Genomic DNA, 20492 nt, shown 5'->3' with positions numbered 1-20492 from the left:
TAACACTAAATATTACATATCCAACTCTGGATTAACAATTATTTTATAAATACATATTTTGTGTAATTATTCATTTTCTACCATCAATCCAGTTGTAACTGTAAATTTAAGACGAAATAGTCTTCAGAGCCATACGTTAATAAAAAGGCCACAAAATATAATATAATATAATAACACTAAATGTAAAGAAGAGCCGAGTACAAAGAAAATTCTTGTCAGATAACTTGGAGACAATTGCTATTGAATTATATAAACATTTTTCTAATTAATGTTAAATTGTCAAACTCCTTTGCTCATGATTTATGAAGAAACACATCTACAGTTTAACAGAAGGACAGTATATATCTGAGTGCAAAGTTTAGTAAACGTCACCGTGAAGTGCACAAGACTGGGAAGATGTAAACATGTCTCTGCTGTTCTTAAGGGGAAGGTCGCCTGCATCACTGGGACGTGTTGTGTTGCTGTTGTGTATTTTGCACAGGCTCTATAAGGACACAGCCACATCAACACAGAGCAGAACTGTCGAAGTCACTGAGAGTCTGACAAAGACCTGTTTACGCAACCTTGAAGAAAATCTGAAAGGCACGAACAAGAATTAAATGAAAAAGTGAATCCATTTTAAATTCAGGCTCCAACACCGTCAAGGGCCGACAACTTTGTGAAATGTACCACTTTGTTTTTAATGACATTTCAGTTTTGTGTGTTTGCTTGTTATGCTGTACCTTCACTACCTTTGATATCGTCCCCTCCTCCAGTCCGTCACATTACAGCTGTATATCACAGCTAAATGTGGACTCATCCAGACCAGCTCACCGTCTCCACAATGACTTCACACATTTTATTCTTGTTTTAGCAAACACAACTGTGTGATTTTGTAGATGAGTGACAATGTTGCCATCTTGTGTTGAGGCGTGAACTACTACACTTTTATTAAAAACATTGAATTTAATTGCAGTTTGGCCACATTTCAGAAATTTCACATCTTTAGTGTTCAAAATAAAATAATTTGGGAAGGGCAACACACACTTGCTACTGAAGAGTTCAACTTTAGTCTTATTTTTGTAATAATACATGGAAAAAAAGGAATCAGATCAGGTACAAATTGATTCCTGTGTTCCTAAGTTTTGGTGGCAACAATAGCTCCTGCTCAGATGTAACCATACATAGAGGTCACAGAAATGTTGTTCATCTGCCTCAGTTATCAGCCGAGCTTCTGCTTTACCAGATATGATCACACAGCACTGACACTTTTCCTGAGATCAGCACTGAATGCATTAGAAGCTTTCATTGTAAAAATAAAAAATCACTTTGTCCACCTTTAATTAGAAAGTGATACAAAAAAAATGATATATAACCTGATAATTAAATAATTGAATAAATCAGTTCTACCTGGCGTCTGCTGACAGGGCGAGGTGCTCACTTGTTGCATATGTGATTCAACTTCCTCCAGGAATTTACTTGAATCAGGTTTTATCATCTTGACGCCAGCTGAATGTTCCTTAAATCACCCAAAAGAAAATTGAGACATCTGACACTGATTGTTTACACTTTTATTATTATTATTGTTTTCTCATTGTCAGATAAAAGCAGATAGAGAGGAGCATATTCATCAGAAACTGCGTGCAGCTTTGGGGTTCCTTTCCAAAGCCGGACGAGTCAACTGTCTGAGGTGAGTATACGTTAACAACACAGGGCAAACCCCACCGTCATAAATGCTACATAACACTGTCCATATCATAAACAGTCACAATAATGGCTGCTGTGCTGTCAGCGTTTCATGACAGCCAGCTTGTAACACATTCATGACACACAGTTATTCTGAGGTAAGCTAGAGTTGGCTAGTGTTGTACTGAGCAAATAAACATCTATTACGTACTGTATATCTATAGTGTTGTGACTGTGTTGTGTCCTGCTCCTGTAAGCACAGGCTTCTGTAGCTCATCTCTACCTTGGCATAGCTTTGGCAATAGGAGGTAACATGGTAGCGCCCTGTTGGAGGGCCATTTGAGAACAAGCGTCTTTGTCCATTTCATGAACATTAAGGGAGTAACTCCCAAGGCCTTGGGCCAGTGAATATAAGGGACTACATGATGCAGAGTTTAAGTCAGCTATTCATACTTCAAGTCTGACAAATAACAGTTTCTATATACTGCTACTGTAATTTGACGGAAAGCACCCATAGACGTGTATATTTTCTGGGTTATGTACATGTCTAGGTCCGAATGCAGGTAATAGTCTGTGTCGCTCCCCTCTTCCAATTATAGTGAGATCCACTTTGAAGTGCAGCTTTGCAGTCGTAACAACTTACAAGAGCTCAAGCTTTAGCTTATTCCAATAGGAGAGAAGGTGCTTGTAGCATGTAGGCCAACACATTTTTTTTTTTTTGATCACATTTGTTTTTAGCGTTCTTTTTCAAACGTTTAAAAAAAAAAAAAGAAAGAAAAAAAATCAGAGTAGACTTATGTAATAAGTCTAGCTTCACTGGCTGAGTTGAGGTTTGAGACAGATTTTGAAATGAGGGTAGACTAGAAAAATGACAAAAGAGCAGCATTCAGTATAACAAAGAAGACAGATGATAAGAGACACTATGATATATATTGTCCTAGGCTTGTTTTGCTAATATCAAAAGGTATAAATAACACATCCCGTTTTGGTTAAATACAGTTAAGATGAAGAAAACAAAGCATGTTAAGACACAAAAGAAACCCGGTGCAATTCTTCACTGTCTTTATCCACCATTTTTGGGATTACCTGAGATTCCAGTTGTCCCTCAGGGCTTTACGGATTTGATAGCAACAGCACTCGTTGATCGATCGACCTATTCACTCAATCGACTGATTGATTGAGGTTAAGAGTCTTACGAACCCGATGGGATCAAGGACATTCAAGCAAGCAGAGGGAATTCTTGTCACCACAAACCAGATCCTTGATATCATACTTTTTCCCCAGCAAGCACAACCTGACCTGCAGGCTCAGCACGTTCATGTCACCACAGTCCATCAAACCAGCACTCTGAAAAAGCTAAAAGAAGGCATGTTGCAAAGACAACAGAAAAAGGCGTAGCTTAAAATGGGCGAGGTATCTTTTACATAATTCTCCCTCTAAGGAATTTAGGCTTTTTAATACCATCTTGGAATGCTCTATATATTGATATATATATATATATATTTATATACTGTATATTGCCATTAATATAAGCAGGATTACTGTTGATAAATACAGTGGCCTCCTTACCATCAGAGGCATCCCAGTGAGTTTCAGTACCCTTCTCCCTTTGATATTTGGGTGTCATAGGACCAAAAGGCCCTACATGGGTGGAGGAGTTGTCGTCACTTATTGTTTTCCTATTTCAACGGATTAAAAATCAAATATGATGATGCAAACTACACTGGCTTTGGTCACTCCTCATCCACAGTCTCCCTTTTTGAATCCTCCTCTTTCTGTTCCAGGACCTGAGGGGTGGGGCTTGGCAGGGCTGCCACCTCTGTAGTAGCCAGTGAGGAGGGGTCTTGTTGGTCGACAATCCTCTGGGAAGATGTGTCTTCCTGTGGAAAGATACACAGTAGATATATGAGTGTGTGGGTTTCGGTATGATTTTTATTAGATACACCCTGTTGGCATCCTCCTGCTAGTACAACAGTTTGGATTGTTTAAGGTCTCAAAAGGCTCCAAACACTCTTAAGGTCCCGACGAGCAGTTATTGGCTTGGTCAGCTAGTAAGGTTAGCGAAGCGGCTAAGGAAGCTTTACAGACTGTGTTTATGTCGTCCTGCCAACTGTGACCAGCCAACAGCTGGCTCCAGTTTCTGCTGTGACCCTCGAGACCTCTGGCAATTTCTCAGTTTGTACTCGGTGTACTAAACTCCGGCTCTAATGACCACCTACCACTGACTTGGCTAAAACATAACGTGCGCAGTGATGACAATAACATCACTGACTGACTCAACAGACTTTAACAGTAGTACAGAAAAATTATGTTATGGCAACATTCATCATGTTGATATTCTTTATGGCTGCATTGTATTTATGTGTACCCCTGCTGCTTCACTCACATGGCTCATTGTCACACATGACTGGAATAAAAAAGCTGTCATTATTAATTAACCCCACGTTCCATTTCAAACTTTTCACTGGTGTCAGGAATGCATCTGACCAATCATGACACAACTTGCTGGAAATGTCACTCAAAAATATTCAATGAATTGTCGTGAATTGTTACAAAATGCTACATAACATGACAAAAGGTGCAAAAGACAATAATTTTAGTCATCATAGGTTGATGGTGACTTTATTTTTTCATAGACAGTCTTATTAGAACCTGTACGTAGCATGAATACACATGTATGCGGTAAGTATTGTTCAATTTTCTCGTCCATGTGGTTTATCCCGGACAATCCAGATGTGTAAAGACCATTATACTGGTGCTTCTCCTTCCATGACCAGTCACAATATCCATCATGATAAAGGTCCATGGAGCATTAGCCGAGTGACTATGGTAATAATGTCTCACATGTTTCTGTTCAAATTATAGAAACTGAGTTACTAAATTGCAGGTGAGCTTTTTTCCGAGACACTAAAGTCATCTGAGAATGTTTTCACACCTTGATGTCGGTTTGGATCAAACAGGACCTTGGTTCAGGTCATTTGTAGTGTGAAAACAGTTTCTTGGATGGTCTGGACTTGGGATGAATTACAAGAAGTTGAGGCAGGCTCATCACCCAAATGAGCTCTGGTAGCACATGGGGAGGGGAGGGGAGGGGATGAAATATTTAACAGCAATTTGGTCTGACGATGAAATCAAAAGTCAACTTGAAAAAAATGCATAAAAACACCAAAACCTATTTACTGAGAGGAGAGATATATTAAAGGCTACACACCAAACTGTCAACACGCCAATGTAACACACACGTCTATAAACCAATCAATGTCAAGTATAGGGAGATGCAGCACACGTAGGTGATGACGACAGGACGTAGGTAGGTCCTGCAAAGTTTTTTTGTGCGCTTACAAAATTGCAACATGAACAAACAGCCGTAAAGTGTCGTTCTTGGGGCCAGAAATTGCTCGAGTTGACTGTTTTAAAGTCTCATGATCAGGGCCTATGGATCTTACAACTAGTTGCTGAGTGGCTCCATGTCAACTTACTTGTTCTGAAAATCGATGATTCACCTGATCAGCAAACTCTTGCATCTCTCCCTCTTCACCATTTGAGTGGCAGCTTGGACTTGGCACCTCAATTCCATGGCTTTCCAAGATGGCAGCCTCTAGTTGTGTTCAACAGCAGGGCGCGGATTGAAAACAGGAAGTAGAAATGTAAACTTGCCCAGATAGAAACAAACACAGCTAAAGACCTCCTTGTATGAATCCACCTGCTGTGTGTAAAGTGGGCTGTCAGGTCCTCACCGATATTTGCTCTCCTCTTCATCTCCTTCCGGCGGTTGGCGAACCAGTTGTACACCTTCAACGCCGTCACACGCTCAAACTCAGACAGCTTACAACCTGAGTAATGAGACAAAAAATACACTCATTTGTTCTGACAGCTAATTGAGCAAAAACTAATTTGTCATTAAAAAAGTGCCATCTGCCACAGTGTCTTTTAAAGACACAAACACTGGGAGGTGCCAACGTTGGACCAACAGAAACCAAAATTACAGCCTCATGGTTGCTTGCCAGGAAATGTGGTCACAACCTCTCCATCCTGAAGTACAGCATTTAATAATGTCCAGAGGTGTTTTTGCAGAACATTAAGATGTCACAGTGAAATGGGTTTATTGGATTTTTACATTTGACACTTTGGTGTATCCAGATCTTAATGAGAAAATAGATTTCAGATGTTTTTTGTAAACTGGCTCTTTATTGTTCAAAAATGGTTGGTATATTTTTTTCTAATTTTAGTAGTCACACATACTTTCTTGTCTACACTACACTACTTCCAATATACTGTATGGAACACTGGTGAGATCTGTCTTATATAAGGAATCACAACACTCCACTCTGGTTTATTTCCCTTTCCAACCATGCCCTGAGGGAGCCCTGTTGTGGTCGAAACTGGTCTGTGTTCTTTTCCCTTCTTTGGGATTTTTTGTTGCATACTGTGCTCTGATATGCCCTTGCATAATGAAGGCATTTTAACTATATGCTTGGCTCCATGTGAGTGTGCCTGAAGTAAGCCCAGAAGCTTCCCTATATCGTAAATGGCCTTTGACCAACAGATATAAACATTTGTGTCATAATTAGTGTATGAATTTGTTAGTTAATGGACAAAAACATGTTTTGTGAGTAACATTGACCTTTGACCACCAAATTCTAATCAGTTTATGCTTGAATCTTAAGGAATGTTTTGCTGCATTTGGAGAAATTCCCTCGAGGCGTTACTGAGATATCACATTCACGAGAATGAGACAGACAGATGAACAATCCAAAAACTGGGGTGAGTTTAATGCTACTGCTACTGCTGGTCAACTGAGAGCCAAAAACAGTGGTATGTATCAAACAATACATTATGCCCATCAATGTGAAATGGCAAAATGCCAGTGTGTAATGTGGTCACACTGAATGTTCAGTCTGCTCAACAGTCTGAAAGCAGAATATTTACAGTGACAGGAGGCAAAGAAACACTGCAAACCTTTTACAGTACGAGCTGCATACAGCAAAGGTCTTTTTACTTAAATACATCACTGAAATGATCAATCATCAAAACAGTCTTTGATTAATGAGGATACTGACTGACTAATCAATTAATCAGAACTAATTCAGTATGCAGTAAGCCATTTTTATTCAAAGTGGGGGAGCAGACTTAGAGCTATTTTTAGCCGCTGCCCTGGGTCATTTCTGACAGGAGCAGGCCTTGATACAGTGAAAACGTACCTGGCTTCTGAATGACAGAGTTACAGGCACTGGCAATCTCCTCCCGCTTCGCTTCGTCTGGGTACTGGTTCTCTATGAAGAAACTGGAGGAGACAAACAGCCACAGTATTGGAAACAGTTAAATCATATTACATTACATCACAGGCTCCACATTTATTAGAAGATGGCACCAGTCTGAGCAGCGCTAGTTACGCCCTCATTTTACACCTCATCAACTTTTAGTCTTTGTATTGAACCAGAGGAGAGAAAGGACAATATTTATACAGTAGAGGAGCATCGGCAGAGGGCTGTACTGTAAATGAATAGATTAATGGATGCATTAAGTGGATTAATTTCTGCAATTAAAGCATTACACACTTAAATCTCCTCTTGGGCCTGTAAATATGAAGAATCTTTAGTAAAAACTGAAATGTTTGTTGAAATGTTTCTTCCTCTCCAAATGTTCCTTACTTACAAAAGAATCATTATCTCACATTACAAAACACACAGGGATCAATTCCCTCCAGCCCTCTTATCCTCTTACCCTCCAAGTTGCCCTATCCTGTTCACTCTGTCTTACACACAAACAGACACACACACACACACACTCCACATCATCTTCACCTCTACTTTATTGTCCTTGGGTCTAAACTAGCTCATAAGGATCAGCACTGCAGTGGAATTGCGTAATCCGAGGGCACTGCTGGTGAGCGTCGTCTGAGGCCCTGTGTGGTCTTATTACTGCGAGCGGCCAGTCTGCACCCTCTGCTTACAGCAACCGTGTAACAGAGAAATCAATTGCATGCAGCGGGTGGAGGAATGCCTACTCCTCTTTCTCTGCATCCTTCTGAAAAGACTGTCTGGGACAGAGAAGCAGGGACATAATACACCTAATAAAACCCTGCATCACGAACCAAAGGCTTCTGCACTGCACTAAAGACAGGAAGTGACAACAGTCAGGAGGTTTTTAATACTGGCTCTCACCTCAAGCAAAGCTGCATTTCTAACATATGGAAGTGACGATGATGAGGATTTGATGGTTGAACTCTCAAATACTGACATGTTCAAACTCCGTCAAACACATGGAAGTCTTTTGTAAAGCTTGGTTGGACTTGATCATATTTTTTATAGTTCAGTGCAAAACACAAACTCTAATCTGTAAATAAGATACTTGTTTGCCTTTTAGAGCAAATCAAACCTTCACAAATCATCACAAATCTCACTGTGGCAATTTGATCACAAAAAAGTCAGACATTCACTGGTTCAAGCTTCTAAATTGTCAGGATTTGCTTCTTTTCTTCATCCTATGTGACTGAAAATTGAATATATAATGAATGGGCTTTGCACCACAGGGTTGAACAAAACAAATGATGTGAACATGTCACATTAGCCTGTAGAAAACTGTCACTGAAAAATTGTGATTCTTCTCTATTTTCGGACATTTCATTAGCATTTGCATTAGGAAAATAGCATTAGCATTAGATTAATTACTAAGAAAAATAAACATTAGGGGCTGAATGATATACAAATATCATATTTAATAATCATTTTGGCTGATATTGTGATTGAGATATAAGTTACATTTTCAGTGGGAGTGGTCATTTTTGTATTTCAATTTCACTGAAAAAAAAAAAAAATTTTGGTGATGTGACATCTGTTGGGGCCTGAACCACACAAGCTTGTTCTATTAAGTCTGGAGAATGTGATTTGTAGGCCAGTGCGTCTCTGTAGCACCACAATGCTTCATTTATGGTTCGTTGTTGTGACACATTTTACTTTTATCAAAAAATGTGCAGCACCTGCAATTTGGATATTGCAGGAGCCATTATTGTGATTTCGATAATATTTTGATTAATTGTGCAGCGCTACTTCGTTTCATACACAGTAAAGTCTGCTTCACTTCAGGTTCACCCATCAAGTTCTTGAGTAGAATTTCCTCCTTTAAAGTTGAGTGAAATGGTATTTTAAAGAAGAAATCTCTACTCTCTGCTATTTTCCCACATGACATGAACGCAACACCTGCAGCACTCGTCTGCTTCAAGTCCAATACGTCTCACTCACCTCTCCATGATTGATTGGCACTCCTTCCTCCAGGTGAACCTGCTGCCTCTGCGCAGCCTCAGCGGCCCAGCCACTATCCCTGCTCTGTCGCCGGACATGATCCCCGTCCTCCAATCAGGTTCCTCCTTCACCAAAGACCTCATTGATAAGGTGGCACCTGAAGAAGAGAGCACATGCAACAATTCAACTGTTGAGACTCTGAGGAAACAAAGATGGAAGTGATCCTGTTTAGACTCAAGATGCTGCTGGACCGACTGAACAGAAGCTGAAGTTTAAGCTGTAACACGTTACCATTTAGTTTAAATCCAAACTCATCGCTCACCACCAACAAAATGACGTTTCACCTTGTGCATTGTGAAGGTAATATGGACACTACTAACTAGTGACAATGTAAGAGACATACATCTAGTTGTCACATGTGGACTAGCTAACCCAAAATACAATTGGTAAAATATTCAGCAAAAATAAACTCTGACACCAACTGGAACCACGTGGTGCAGCGACAATTCCCATCTCCAGAGAACGCAAATCACACTGGTGTCCTCCCAATACACGCCGTCAGCGTGTGTTTTATCATGAATGTGAACAGTTGGTAATTGGCGGTAATTTCAGATATGTTATTTTTGTGATCATTACACATCACCTCGATTACACATATTATGAATAAGCTAACATTAGCACTGTCAGTTGAACGTTAGTTATGCACCATTGACACCCGGCAGCCAGTGGATGCTAATTTTTAGTGACAACTTCTCTCTATACAAAGACCAGTCTCTGAGGTGCAACCTGTTTTAATTTAGTGATGTTTTCATCTTCACTTAGTTAACATCAAAGTTATAAGTAGTAACTTTAAACTTAAGAAGAGCTGGTGCAGCTGGATCCTCTGACATCAGCTCCTCCCATCAGTCAAACCTTTACACCATAGACAGGCATTGAGAAATAACCTACATCTGCTTTGTGTAGATTTTAAATGATATCTTCACTGTATGTTGGAATTATTGTCTGACTGGTACAGACAGTACAGATGCTGACAGTGATGAGACTTTGAAAAAAAAAAGATTATTGATAGAGGCCGTGATCCAACTATTGGCTGATATTAGTTTACTCGCCTGGTCCAGGTTATTCCCTGCACTATGTTCAAACTTAGCTCAGTTTGAACTAACACACAGTCTGTGCAACTCAAGAGGATTTCAATAGTATGGTGTCACTTCATTTTAGCATTTTAGCAGGGGCACAATCCTCTGGTTCATCTCTGCTGAGAAAAGAAAAGCACATTGCCAGTGTTGGAAGCACTGCAGTCTCAAAGTAGCTATGGGTTTAATGACATGCTGGTCAGCTCATGTGCAGGCGTCCCCTGCTGCAAGCTGCTGAGGCCAGGGCAGGGAGGGACTGGTTACCTGGCTGGGCCTGGGCGGCTGCGGCGGCAGCAGTGTACCATGGCAGCAAGTGCATCAGCAGCTCTCTCTGCCTGCTCCACACAGGGTTGGGGTTGAGGTTGGTGTTGGGGTTGGGGAGGCTGCCACTTGCCCCTGCTACCGTCCCGTCTCTGTCCCCTCCCCTGGCCCTGGGCATGGGACTCACGCTGTGCTGGCTTTCACTCCACCTCAGCCCTTCAGTCGGGACAAAACCAATGGTCAGGCAGGCCACAGCCACGGGTTAGATTGTAGAAAGGTTTGGCTGATGTCATTGGAGACTGAGAGTTCACTGGGTTTACTGACACACTCCTGTAGACCTGTCTGGCAATTTTCAATCATAATAAATTTAAAAAAAACATTTGCCAATTAAAATTTTGACTTTCTTTTTATCTTCATGGTGAGCTGGTCAATAGGAGCCTACGTCAGATCGCTTTGGTTTTGAAACATTGCAGAGAAACGTAGTTAATGTTAGTATCATTGTTAATAGCCTGTTTGTTAGCCATGTAGGAATGAAAACCAGCACCAGAGCACCTCCAGCATCAGGGCTGAGAACTACAGAGGAGCTAAGGAAGAGCTTGGTTGGGCGGCGAGAGGAAAAAATAAAAAAGGATTAAGATGAAGGGAGGCAGCAGGGACAGCAGATGGTCCATCAGTGGCTTTGTTTATTTTACAGAACTGGTAACGTAAAACTGTGACTTTCTGACGTGATTTACTGTGAATGCACGCTGTCTGACACAAACCAATAAAAAGCTGTGAGCATCTTTTGCGGCAACTCATTTAAAACCATACCAGATTTTTATAGGTAGATGTGCCCCAGGATCCTAGGACATGGAGAGGTCAATGCCAACCCAAGCTGTTACTCTAGCCTGTACAGACAAACCGCATTCACCCACTAAAGTTTCATTTCCAAACCAGAAGCCTTAATATTATTGATTAGCATCTCCTGTGACAGGACTACCTTTATCGTTTGCCTTTGCTCTGAAAGTATAGATTTGTCGTGTCCTTCCTTGACCTCACAGCCCTCGAGGACCAGGATGGAGTTAGCGCGAGGAATTAGAGGTGTGTGGGTTTACCATGCAAGAGGAGGGGTTGAGGGGGGTAAAGATGGAAGGGGAAGGTTAGCAAGCAGTGGTTCACATTCATTCATGAAACACAAGAAATATTATCTTTTTAATGCAAGCCTTCCTTCCCAAAGTATCTTATCTAAAATCTGTTTTCATTAACCTGATATTCAACCTTGATGAGCTCTCAGCGTCAGTCTTCCTCCACCAAACATCCATCATCCCTGTATTCCACTCATCTGCTCTATAAAAATCATATGCAACACTCTCACCTGGATTATTCCTCTCCAGCAGGTACCAGCGGTAGAAAGCTCTGCGTTTGGAGTCGCTCATCTCCAGGCCCTGCTGCAGCAGCCACTGGGAGATGTAGCTCTGGCTGATGCCTGTGTGCATGAGGCAGGAGGACATGTTATCTCTGAACAAATTAAAGACACTGATTTATTTCATGGTGCACCAACAGCATCTGTACCACTGAGATCGGCTGTGAGCCAGCTGTGGAGGACTACTGTTAAGCTAATGAAGCCAAGCCCGTGTTAATGCTGAAATTAAAGACATGCGATTTGATGCTTAACCGTTTCCTGGGAGCACAGAAAAGAAGTTTGTTAAGAGCAGCATTTATTGTTTAGAGGTTGAGCCTCGGCTGCAGAGACACAAGCCCCTCTCTGTTAGTGAATTATCAACACCACCCTGCCTATTACTTACTGCATCATTACGTCTATTATTACTCCACTAAGTCCATGAACAGGCTCTGCTAAAAAAAAACATATTTAGCCCAGTGGAGTCATATCTACACTGTGCTGCCTCTTTTAGATTTTAATCATTAAATGAAACTGTACCACTGAACTGCACCACTGAACCATGTATTGATGCATAGTCATTTGTGTTAAAACTCAGGATGCAACTGGGATTATATCTTTGTTATTTTATTTCTGATTAAATTATTCAGTTTTGAGTCTATAAAATATATAATCATATGATTACATCATTGTTATTTTTTAAATTAAATTATTCAGTTTTTAGAGCATAAAATGTCTAAGAAATGGTGAAAAATGTTCACAATTTTCCAGAACTCATGGTTTGCTATATAAAACGATATAAAACAGAAAAAGCAGCAAATTCTTGTGTGGGAAGCTGGAGCCAGTGCATGACTGGATGACTGGAAAATGTTTTAAATGTTAATCACTTAACAAAGTTGTTCACGATGAATCTTGTTAGCCAACTCAGATCAAGCAAATGACACAGTCCCATTTGATTTCAAAATAAAGGCCTGTACAGCAGTGTAGATAAAGACAGGTTCCCCTGACCCCAGCGCTGCAGTGGAGACTATTCTCTAGAGCTGAAAGAAGTAGTCAATTAATTAATTAGTTGGTCACCAGACAGAAAAATAATAAGCAACTATTTTTAATCAATTAATCATTTCTACCATGTTTCAAACAACTTTCATTTTTCAAGGACTTCCTGCTTTTCTTTCTCTCATGTTATTATCAGATGAAAATCTGGAAAAGCAAAACAAGACATCTGAGGACGTCACTTTGGGTTTTGGGAAACTGTGATGCACATTTTTCAGTATTTTTAGACATTAATTTTAAAAAGTTATTTGCAGATTAATCGATAATGAAAATAACTATTAGCTGCAGCTCTAGTATTCTCTATTGTAAGTGTCAGTGAGAGAGCAGTGGACTTTTTTCCCCTCTTACTCCTGAACATACAGACTCAACAAACTTGGTCAGTCAGGGTCTCTGATCGAAACCACTTAGCTTAGTGGCCAGTTGCGTTTCTTGTTGGTATTCAGTGAACCGGAGTAAGAGTCTGAAACTTGTCTTCTGTTTACTTTTCTATTTAATGAGACAAGAATCAATTATGTGTCCTGTTTGAATCAAAATCAAACTGAAGGATGAGATCCCCACCCCCACATTTCTACACTCTTCATACCTGCCAGCAAGTGACATTTGACAGATCAGCTGCGGCTGTGGCAGTTTGATAATCTGTAGTGAAGGGCAGGGTACCTGTGACTTGGCCTACGATTGCCTGAGAGATCCTGCGATTGTTGAGGAACGTTTTGATCTCCTCTTTCACCAGGTTGCTGTCTCTCCTGTAAAAGCAAAGAAACCCCATCATGGCACAAGACCCATTACGTTGTGGTTAAAGCACAAGCCTTTGCTCTGACTAACCTTATTCACTGATGCCTCTCTTTTTTCAGCCATCCCCAAACACCTGACCTGAATTAACTCCACTAAAATTCTGGAGAACAAGTCTGCACCTCTGGGGAGAGACGCTGTCATTATCTGATGTTATAATAGTCTCCCTTTGTCTCTACTATTCTTCTGGTCTTTCTTTTCAACTCATCCTCACCTGGCACTAATTCATCTCTGGCTCTCTCATCACAATTAGGATCACCTTCCCCCCCGTTCCCTCCTCACCTCATGTACTCCTCCACCTTCTCCTCCAGGTCCCACTCCTCCTCTCCCATCATGTCGTAACTGAACGACCTCTGAACCGCCACACTGGGAGGGTACAGGGGCGGAGGCGAGGCCTCGTAGCTGTGGCTGGGGGACAGCGCGGCGCCGTCCAGGCCGGAGGTCTGCGTAGTAGCAGATGCAAGGGAGAGCGAGGAAGAGGAGGAGGATGACGATGAGGATGGGGCCGGAGCGGCTGTGGTGGGGGTGTTGTTGGACGGGGCCGGGTGAGAGTCACAGTGCGTTGGGCGGTGGTCTGGGTCGAGCCTCTCCAGGGACTCCAGAGCGTGGATGATCTGAGGTTTGGTCATGCCGGATAGACGCAGGCGCTGCAGGAGGTCGATCTGTTCGATGGTGTAGCGCGGCTCCACCTCACAGCACTCCATTCTGGCATCTGCATACATAATGAGGGGGGTAAATTCTGCCAAAATGAACCTGAAACCAGCTTTCTGAATGAAATACGAGACCAATTTCGTAAGTGAATATGAACCAACTGTAACTCTAATAATAAACCAAATGTCTGCGTGGCTGGGTTGAATCCTCACCAGATAAACAGCAACCCAAGACTTCATTAAGTGTGACCGGCACTTATACTGCTATATTTATCTTTACTCAGCACCTTTGAAAGACCTTAAATTTAGAGAATATGTTGCAGACTTTTTCAGAACCTGCCGACAAACTGATAAATGAGAAAGGATTATTAATAGATGAAAACACAAATAAAAAAAGACATGCAAAGCTGAATTCAAACACTACGCTTCCTTTGCTGGGGTTCATTTATCTTGAACACAACACTTTAACTGCAAATAACTTAATCATTTTAGTGATGTTACAACAAGGCTGGTTTACGAAACTCAACTTAGGAAAAGGAACAGACTGCATTCTCCTCTGAAGAACCCTTGGGTCATTCAAAGTTTTGGCACCCATTCAAAACACTTGGCACAGACAGTTGGGGCTAACCTTGCTCCATTTGTCCAGGGTGGAATTAAAGTAAGATCACCCTGGCATACATAGACTAACATCAGGTCCCCTCAGCCTAGTCATATCCATCCATCCTTTCACTTTCTATACCTGACCTGTCCTGTGCAGGGTTGTAAGGAGCGTAGCCTTAAAACTCTATATTAATTGCACAGATCAGAGAGTAAATATTACATTAAATACATTTCTTTAAAAAAAAAAATCCAGCAATTTAACATGACCTTGCCTAATTGAAAAGGGAGAGAAGTGGGAGAACAAAACTTGATATGATTTACAAATGTATTTAAACACACGCTTCAATTCAGCATAGGTTTTCATGATTTTGCACATCCATCCACTAAGATACACAGTGGTGAGCTACAACAAGCAGAGCCAGCTACCTATAAAAAGTTGATCTTGTTAAACGGGATGTGTACCAGGAGGACAGTGATATCTGGGATGCTTCAAGTCCAAAGCTCAACTCTGTTGATAAGCAGGAGAGAGTTAACTTGCCAGATTTTTGCAAAGAATCCTGTTTTAAATTTTGTGTTGACAGCACAGTGGGACGCCCGTCAGAGCCAAAGTTATTTAAGTCAGGAAATGTTCCCATGCTGGGATTCAGGGTTATTTTGAGCAAAACCAAAAGATTGAGAACAAAACAACGAGCGGGTTCGGGTTTAAAAGTGAGTAACACGGTGTCCCGTCATTGAGGCTGTCTTACCTGATGGAGGGGGCGACACAGACAGGCGCCCCGGGAGTGGTTCAGTGCGTGGGGTCGCAGCGGGGACACACCACTGTCGCATGGCTCAGCGGAGTTCAGCTCGGCTGGACCTCTACGGAGTGAGACGAGAGAGTTGCTGCAGTGTGCTGCGGTTAAGCTGCCTCTGTTAGCATGCTGGCAACCCTGCAGCGGCAGATCACTCGCTAGCAGGCTATGTTGGCTAGGCTAACACCATCAACTCTGCGTGGTTCCCCCGAGCACCAGCCCCTCATCCATAGCTGCTATTTTGTTGTGTTAAGTTCGCTGGTACGAGTTACATACAAAGCGGAAGTGCTGCAATGTTGCATTCACAATAACAGCATTTTATTGCACCCCAACGAGCGCTGCATGTACGTTTTTTACCCCCGTGGCACAATGTTATATCCACAAGTCTCTGGTCGCATAACTAAAACATCCTATTTACATGGAGTACAAAGTAGTAAGTTATTAATATTCTTCTACTCCTTTGTCAATTGACCACAGACTTGACAAGCATATTATTTTCTTATTCATAAGGGTAACAACTAACAACCATTTTTCATTTATTTTAGTCTACTGATCTATTTGAAAGGTTATCCATTCACCCTGTAACTGTTAGAAATTAGTGAAAAATCCCATACAGAACTTCAGTAAGCCAGAGGTATTGTCCACAATGGCAAACACTCCCAAAATATCCCACAGATATTCAATTTACAGTGATAAAGAAGTCACATGGGGAAAAAAGTTCCTCGTTTTAAAAGCGGGAGTATATGTGGCACATTTGCTTAGATGATAAACTTGACAATTTATTGTCTCATTGTAACATACACCTCTTATGCAACCCTTTGGCAAAGTAAGTGAAAATAGGATGCTGCTGATTCGTTTCTCACACAGACTGAACGTATTATCCGTGTAGACACAGTGCGCTTTTATTTTGAAGGTTACAGGAACCAACTATTGAGTCTGGCCAACTTGACGCTACAGTCTGTCTAGTCTCGGTTATCAACTTAACTTAAACTTGAACCCTGGAGGTTTCATTGACAGTGTGCCAGTGTTTTAAACAGACTGATATCCACGAAACCTGTACAGTTAAACGTTGCTGCAAGCAAACATTTTGTGTATAAGGTCGAGGGGCTGGAACTCAGCCAGTTGCTAACGAGTTAGCTCGCTAGCTAGCAAAGTTAGCCGATAGCTAGCACCGGATTGTCCCACCGCGGAGCACCTCTCTTACCTCCCGTTGCTGTGGAGAGATAGCTGCAGCCGGCTGGACGAGGAGGGAAGGTGGTGAAAACTGTGGAGGAAGTGTCGGTCCACCCGACCCCACTGAAGAAAGTAACTCCCTGGTCCGGAGCCGACGGTTAACTAGCGACCAGAGGGTGAACGTTGCAGGGTCATATTGTCTTTCGGCTGTGCAGTGGGGGAATAGTGTATGCAAGTGTGGGGAGTCTGTCTCAATTTATGACCCCTCACCCGACACCAGTCAAGCACGCAAGAATTATAATAATGATTTCCGGTTGTACTGTACTTACTATAAAATACCACACCTCAATTTAAACACCCAATGTGCCAAAACGACACTAAAGGTTACATTTTAAGGCAAATATTTGAAAATCTTAAAATAACAACAATGCTCACACACATATCTTGTTTAGGCGGCTTTGGTGGTACAACAGTTCAACGGTTTATCCTTTTATTTTGCCTGCTAAAGGAAAATATGTCACTAAATGTGTCTGCGTTGATGCAGCACCACCCAGCACATGAGTGGCTCTGTCTCTTTATATACAGTCTATGGTCTGTCTGCAGATATAAGGTGCCTGTCTCATTTGCAAGCATAAGTTACAAGAAAAGGAAGTAAACAACATCAATTATAATAATGACCAAATAATAATATTAATAATAATACAAACAATAATAGTAATAATAATAATTATTATTATTATGATAGTACAGATGTTTTTGGCTTCCCATAAACAGCTTAAATCCCTTTAGCTGCATTCTGACATGAAGCTGGATAATATCCTAGTTGATAACCAAGATGACTCGTCCTAATAGTTAAAATAAATTGATTTTGGTGTGGCTTTTTGTGAGCCTCTTAGGTCTAAAATGGGGTGAGCATTGAGCCTCTGTCTAGCACACATTCTCGCATGCTAATGGCAGCAAGCGACCATGCAAGGAGACTGGTAACTTTGCTTTGCATAAAAACGGGAAACATGCATGGTAAAAGCAGCCTGGCTTTGTCCAAAGGCAAACAATATATACAAGCACCTCTAAAATTTGCTAGAAGGCAGATTCTTTTTTAATCTTTGGACAGAGCCACATTCCTCTCATCTAATTCCCAGTAAGAAAGTAAAAGAGTGCATTTACCAATATGTCAAACTATTTATTTGAATATTTTACATTTAACTTGCAGTACACTGAACAAAAGGGCTCATGTGTGAATTAGTGTCTAGCAATCTGTCTGCCTCTAGCCCATTTTATACACCCTGTCCAAGGTGGGAATGTTGTTCCATAGAAAATGAACAAATCCAGAATGGGTGGGTGGGTCATTGTTGTTCCAGCAATAAACCAGCAGCAGCAGTTGTCACAGAGCCAGATTGACATCTGTGTAAAAGATAGAGCCAGCATGACGCTTTTGCATTGCAAGTCACGACTGCGATTTCAAAACATCAGGGTGCTGTCTAAAATCACACACTGGGGTAACATCATACAGGCTTTGTTTGGTTCCTTGTAAACAATCAGCGGCGACATAATGAAGGGTCTTCTTAATGGTAATGTGGCGCGATCTCTGTTTAAAAGGGGCTTATATCTCTCCTGTCTGTTGGTCAAGGTATTTGCTATCACCAGCTCCACTAGTGACTGTAGCTGAAGAATGAGTCTATGTTTGCTTTGTTCAGTATTCCTCCCTCCCCCTCAACCTGTGCCAAGAAGGCAGCAGTAATAAGTACTATATTAAAGAGCCTTTGTGCCTGATATTCTCAGTTCAGTGTGAGTCCAAGCCATCTGTATTTGACCACTCAGCAGAGTGTGTGCCAAATTCTGGGGTGTTTTAAGGTATTTTTCTTTGTGTGGGTCCAGCCTAATATCTGAGACAACACCATGAACTGGGCCTTCCTCGAGGGCCTCCTTAGTGGGGTGAACAAGTACTCAACGGCGTTCGGCCGCATCTGGCTTGCTATCGTTTTCATTTTCAGGCTTTTGGTTTTCCTGGTGGCTTGCGAGAAGGTGTGGGGCGATGAGCAGAAGGACTTTGACTGTAACACCCGTCAGCCCGGTTGCCAAAATGTCTGCTACGACCACTACTTCCCCATCTCCTACACCCGACTCTGGGCTCTCCAGCTGATCTTTGTCACATGCCCGTCGTTTCTTGTGACTCTCCATGTGTCCTACAGACAAGACCGGGAGCGCAAACACCGGCTGAAGCACGGAGAAGACTGTACCCCTCTGTATGATAACACAGGGAAGAAACGAGGGGGTCTCTGGTGGACCTACTTCTTCAGCCTGCTCTTCAAGATAACAGTGGATGCAGTGTTTGTCTTCCTGCTGTTCTACATCTACGAGGCCACGTTCTTCCCGCCTTTAGTGAAATGCAGTGAAGACCCGTGTCCGAATGTCGTGGACTGCTACATTGCCAGGTAAGGGCACCTTAGATCCTGGAATCTCAATGGCTAACCTTGACCTCTGACCCCTGCTTAAAAAGCAGATTTCTTTAAAAGGATCAATAAATCTTAATGCTGTATCTTTCATCTTTGACTATGTCTTCCCAAGGCCCACAGAGAAGAAAATATTCACCATCTTCATGGTGGTGACCAGCTTTGTGTGCATCTTACTCACTCTCTGCGAGGTCTTCTACCTGTGTGGGAAGAGGTTCTGGGAGTGTTGCCAAGGAGGACCTCATTCCATGAGAGAAAACTCCTTCATGATGACCAGAACTCCTCTGACTGGGAAGGAAAACTCGGCATACAAAGATCCTGTCCTGGAGAAGGCAAAGATGGTCGACAGTGGCAATGGAGAAGTGGGCAAAGAGAGTTCAGCCCCAGAGTACAGCATAGCAGTCTCCCGAGAGACATCATCATCATCATGAGTTTGACTTAAGGAAACATGTAAAAATCTTAGGTGGATTTTATACTGTTGGCCAGAATTAAAGGCCGAAACTTAATAGTCCTCAGGAATTGTTGTTTACAAAGGTCATATCATTTTTTAAACACTTTTACATCACACATATGTAATGTTTTTGTCCCCTAATATTGTTGAGATGAACATATATGTAATACTTTTTTATAAACTTGTAATCTGAAATGACTGAAATATTGTAGAGGTGATTTATTTTTTCTGTTGATATGATTATATGATATTATTTTGTTGAGTTTCTAGAATAACATGGACACAAAATAAATGTGCTGGACTTGCACTGTGTATATTAACATAAACAACTATCAATGTAAGAGCATAAACAATGTCATCAACTTATCCCAGAAATAAAGACATTCCAATTACATTATCTAGAATAAACCACCATCCTGTGAAATTTGCTGTCTCTGGTAGTAGTTTCTGATATTAAACTGATGACCTGTGTATCATCCAGGTAATTTTTTGAATGAAGCTTTGTCCAGTGTGTTTTTGGGTAAGACATCTGCAATTTCTTTATAATACTGCAAGGCAGATAAAAATGGGTGTAGAAATACGAAGTGAATTGAACCAAAAGAGATTCAGAGTAAAACGTTTAAAAGCACGTGCCGTACAAAAACTTGGCCACAAAATGACCAACGCATGGTTAGTAATGGGAGTAGCATTATTGACAAAAGTTGATAAAACTGCCACTCCTGCAGTAAGTTTCGGACCACTTTGATGACAATTAAACATCCTGCATTCCTTGTAGAGTAGAACAACAGACCGAGAGTACATTTGTAAAGGCCAGTATCATAAAACCGAGTGTACTAACAAGGCAGTGACTGTACATT

At 41.5% G+C, this 20492-nt stretch overlaps 2 protein-coding genes across 6 annotated transcripts; one reads left to right on the top strand and one right to left on the bottom strand.

The window, feature by feature from the left end:
• Window positions 1-1535: 1535 nt before the first annotated feature.
• Window positions 1536-16906, bottom strand: LOC139634260 (homeobox-containing protein 1). 5 transcript variants are annotated; one of them, XR_011693932.1, is made up of 12 exons: window positions 16766-16906; window positions 15517-15628; window positions 13803-14232; window positions 13389-13474; window positions 11655-11765; window positions 10304-10516; window positions 8907-9063; window positions 6867-6949; window positions 5403-5498; window positions 5145-5263; window positions 3235-3545; window positions 1536-3021 (listed from the first exon to the last, which is right to left on the bottom strand). XR_011693932.1 is itself a non-coding variant. In XM_071500614.1 (11 exons), the coding sequence occupies exons 2-11, from the start codon at window positions 15596-15598 to the stop codon at window positions 3399-3401; spliced, it is 1524 nt and encodes a 507-aa protein (XP_071356715.1). In that variant the 5' UTR covers window positions 15599-15628; window positions 16766-16906; the 3' UTR covers window positions 1536-3398. The 5 variants fall into 5 exon arrangements, 4 of the variants coding, with proteins under 4 accessions (XP_071356715.1, XP_071356718.1, XP_071356716.1 ...); XM_071500614.1 differs by having other exon boundaries at window positions 1536-3545; XM_071500616.1 differs by lacking the exons at window positions 1536-3021; window positions 3235-3545 and adding an exon at window positions 3562-4728.
• A 72-nt stretch (window positions 16907-16978) lies between these two features.
• Window positions 16979-20129, top strand: LOC139634263 (gap junction beta-4 protein-like). The gene is made up of 2 exons (XM_071500621.1): window positions 16979-19166; window positions 19300-20129. Exons 1-2 carry the CDS (start codon window positions 18631-18633, stop codon window positions 19613-19615), a joined length of 852 nt encoding a protein of 283 aa, XP_071356722.1. The 5' UTR covers window positions 16979-18630; the 3' UTR covers window positions 19616-20129.
• Window positions 20130-20492: the final 363 nt, after the last annotated feature.

Source organism: Trachinotus anak, unplaced genomic scaffold, assembly GCF_046630095.1.
Source record: "Trachinotus anak isolate AG129_WGS33_773 ecotype Australia unplaced genomic scaffold, CSIRO_AGI_Tana_v1 ptg000016l, whole genome shotgun sequence".
Classification (NCBI taxonomy): Eukaryota; Metazoa; Chordata; class Actinopteri; order Carangiformes; family Carangidae; genus Trachinotus; species Trachinotus anak.
The sequence above is the reverse complement of the archived record's forward strand: the minus strand, read 5'-3'. Positions and strand labels throughout refer to the sequence as shown.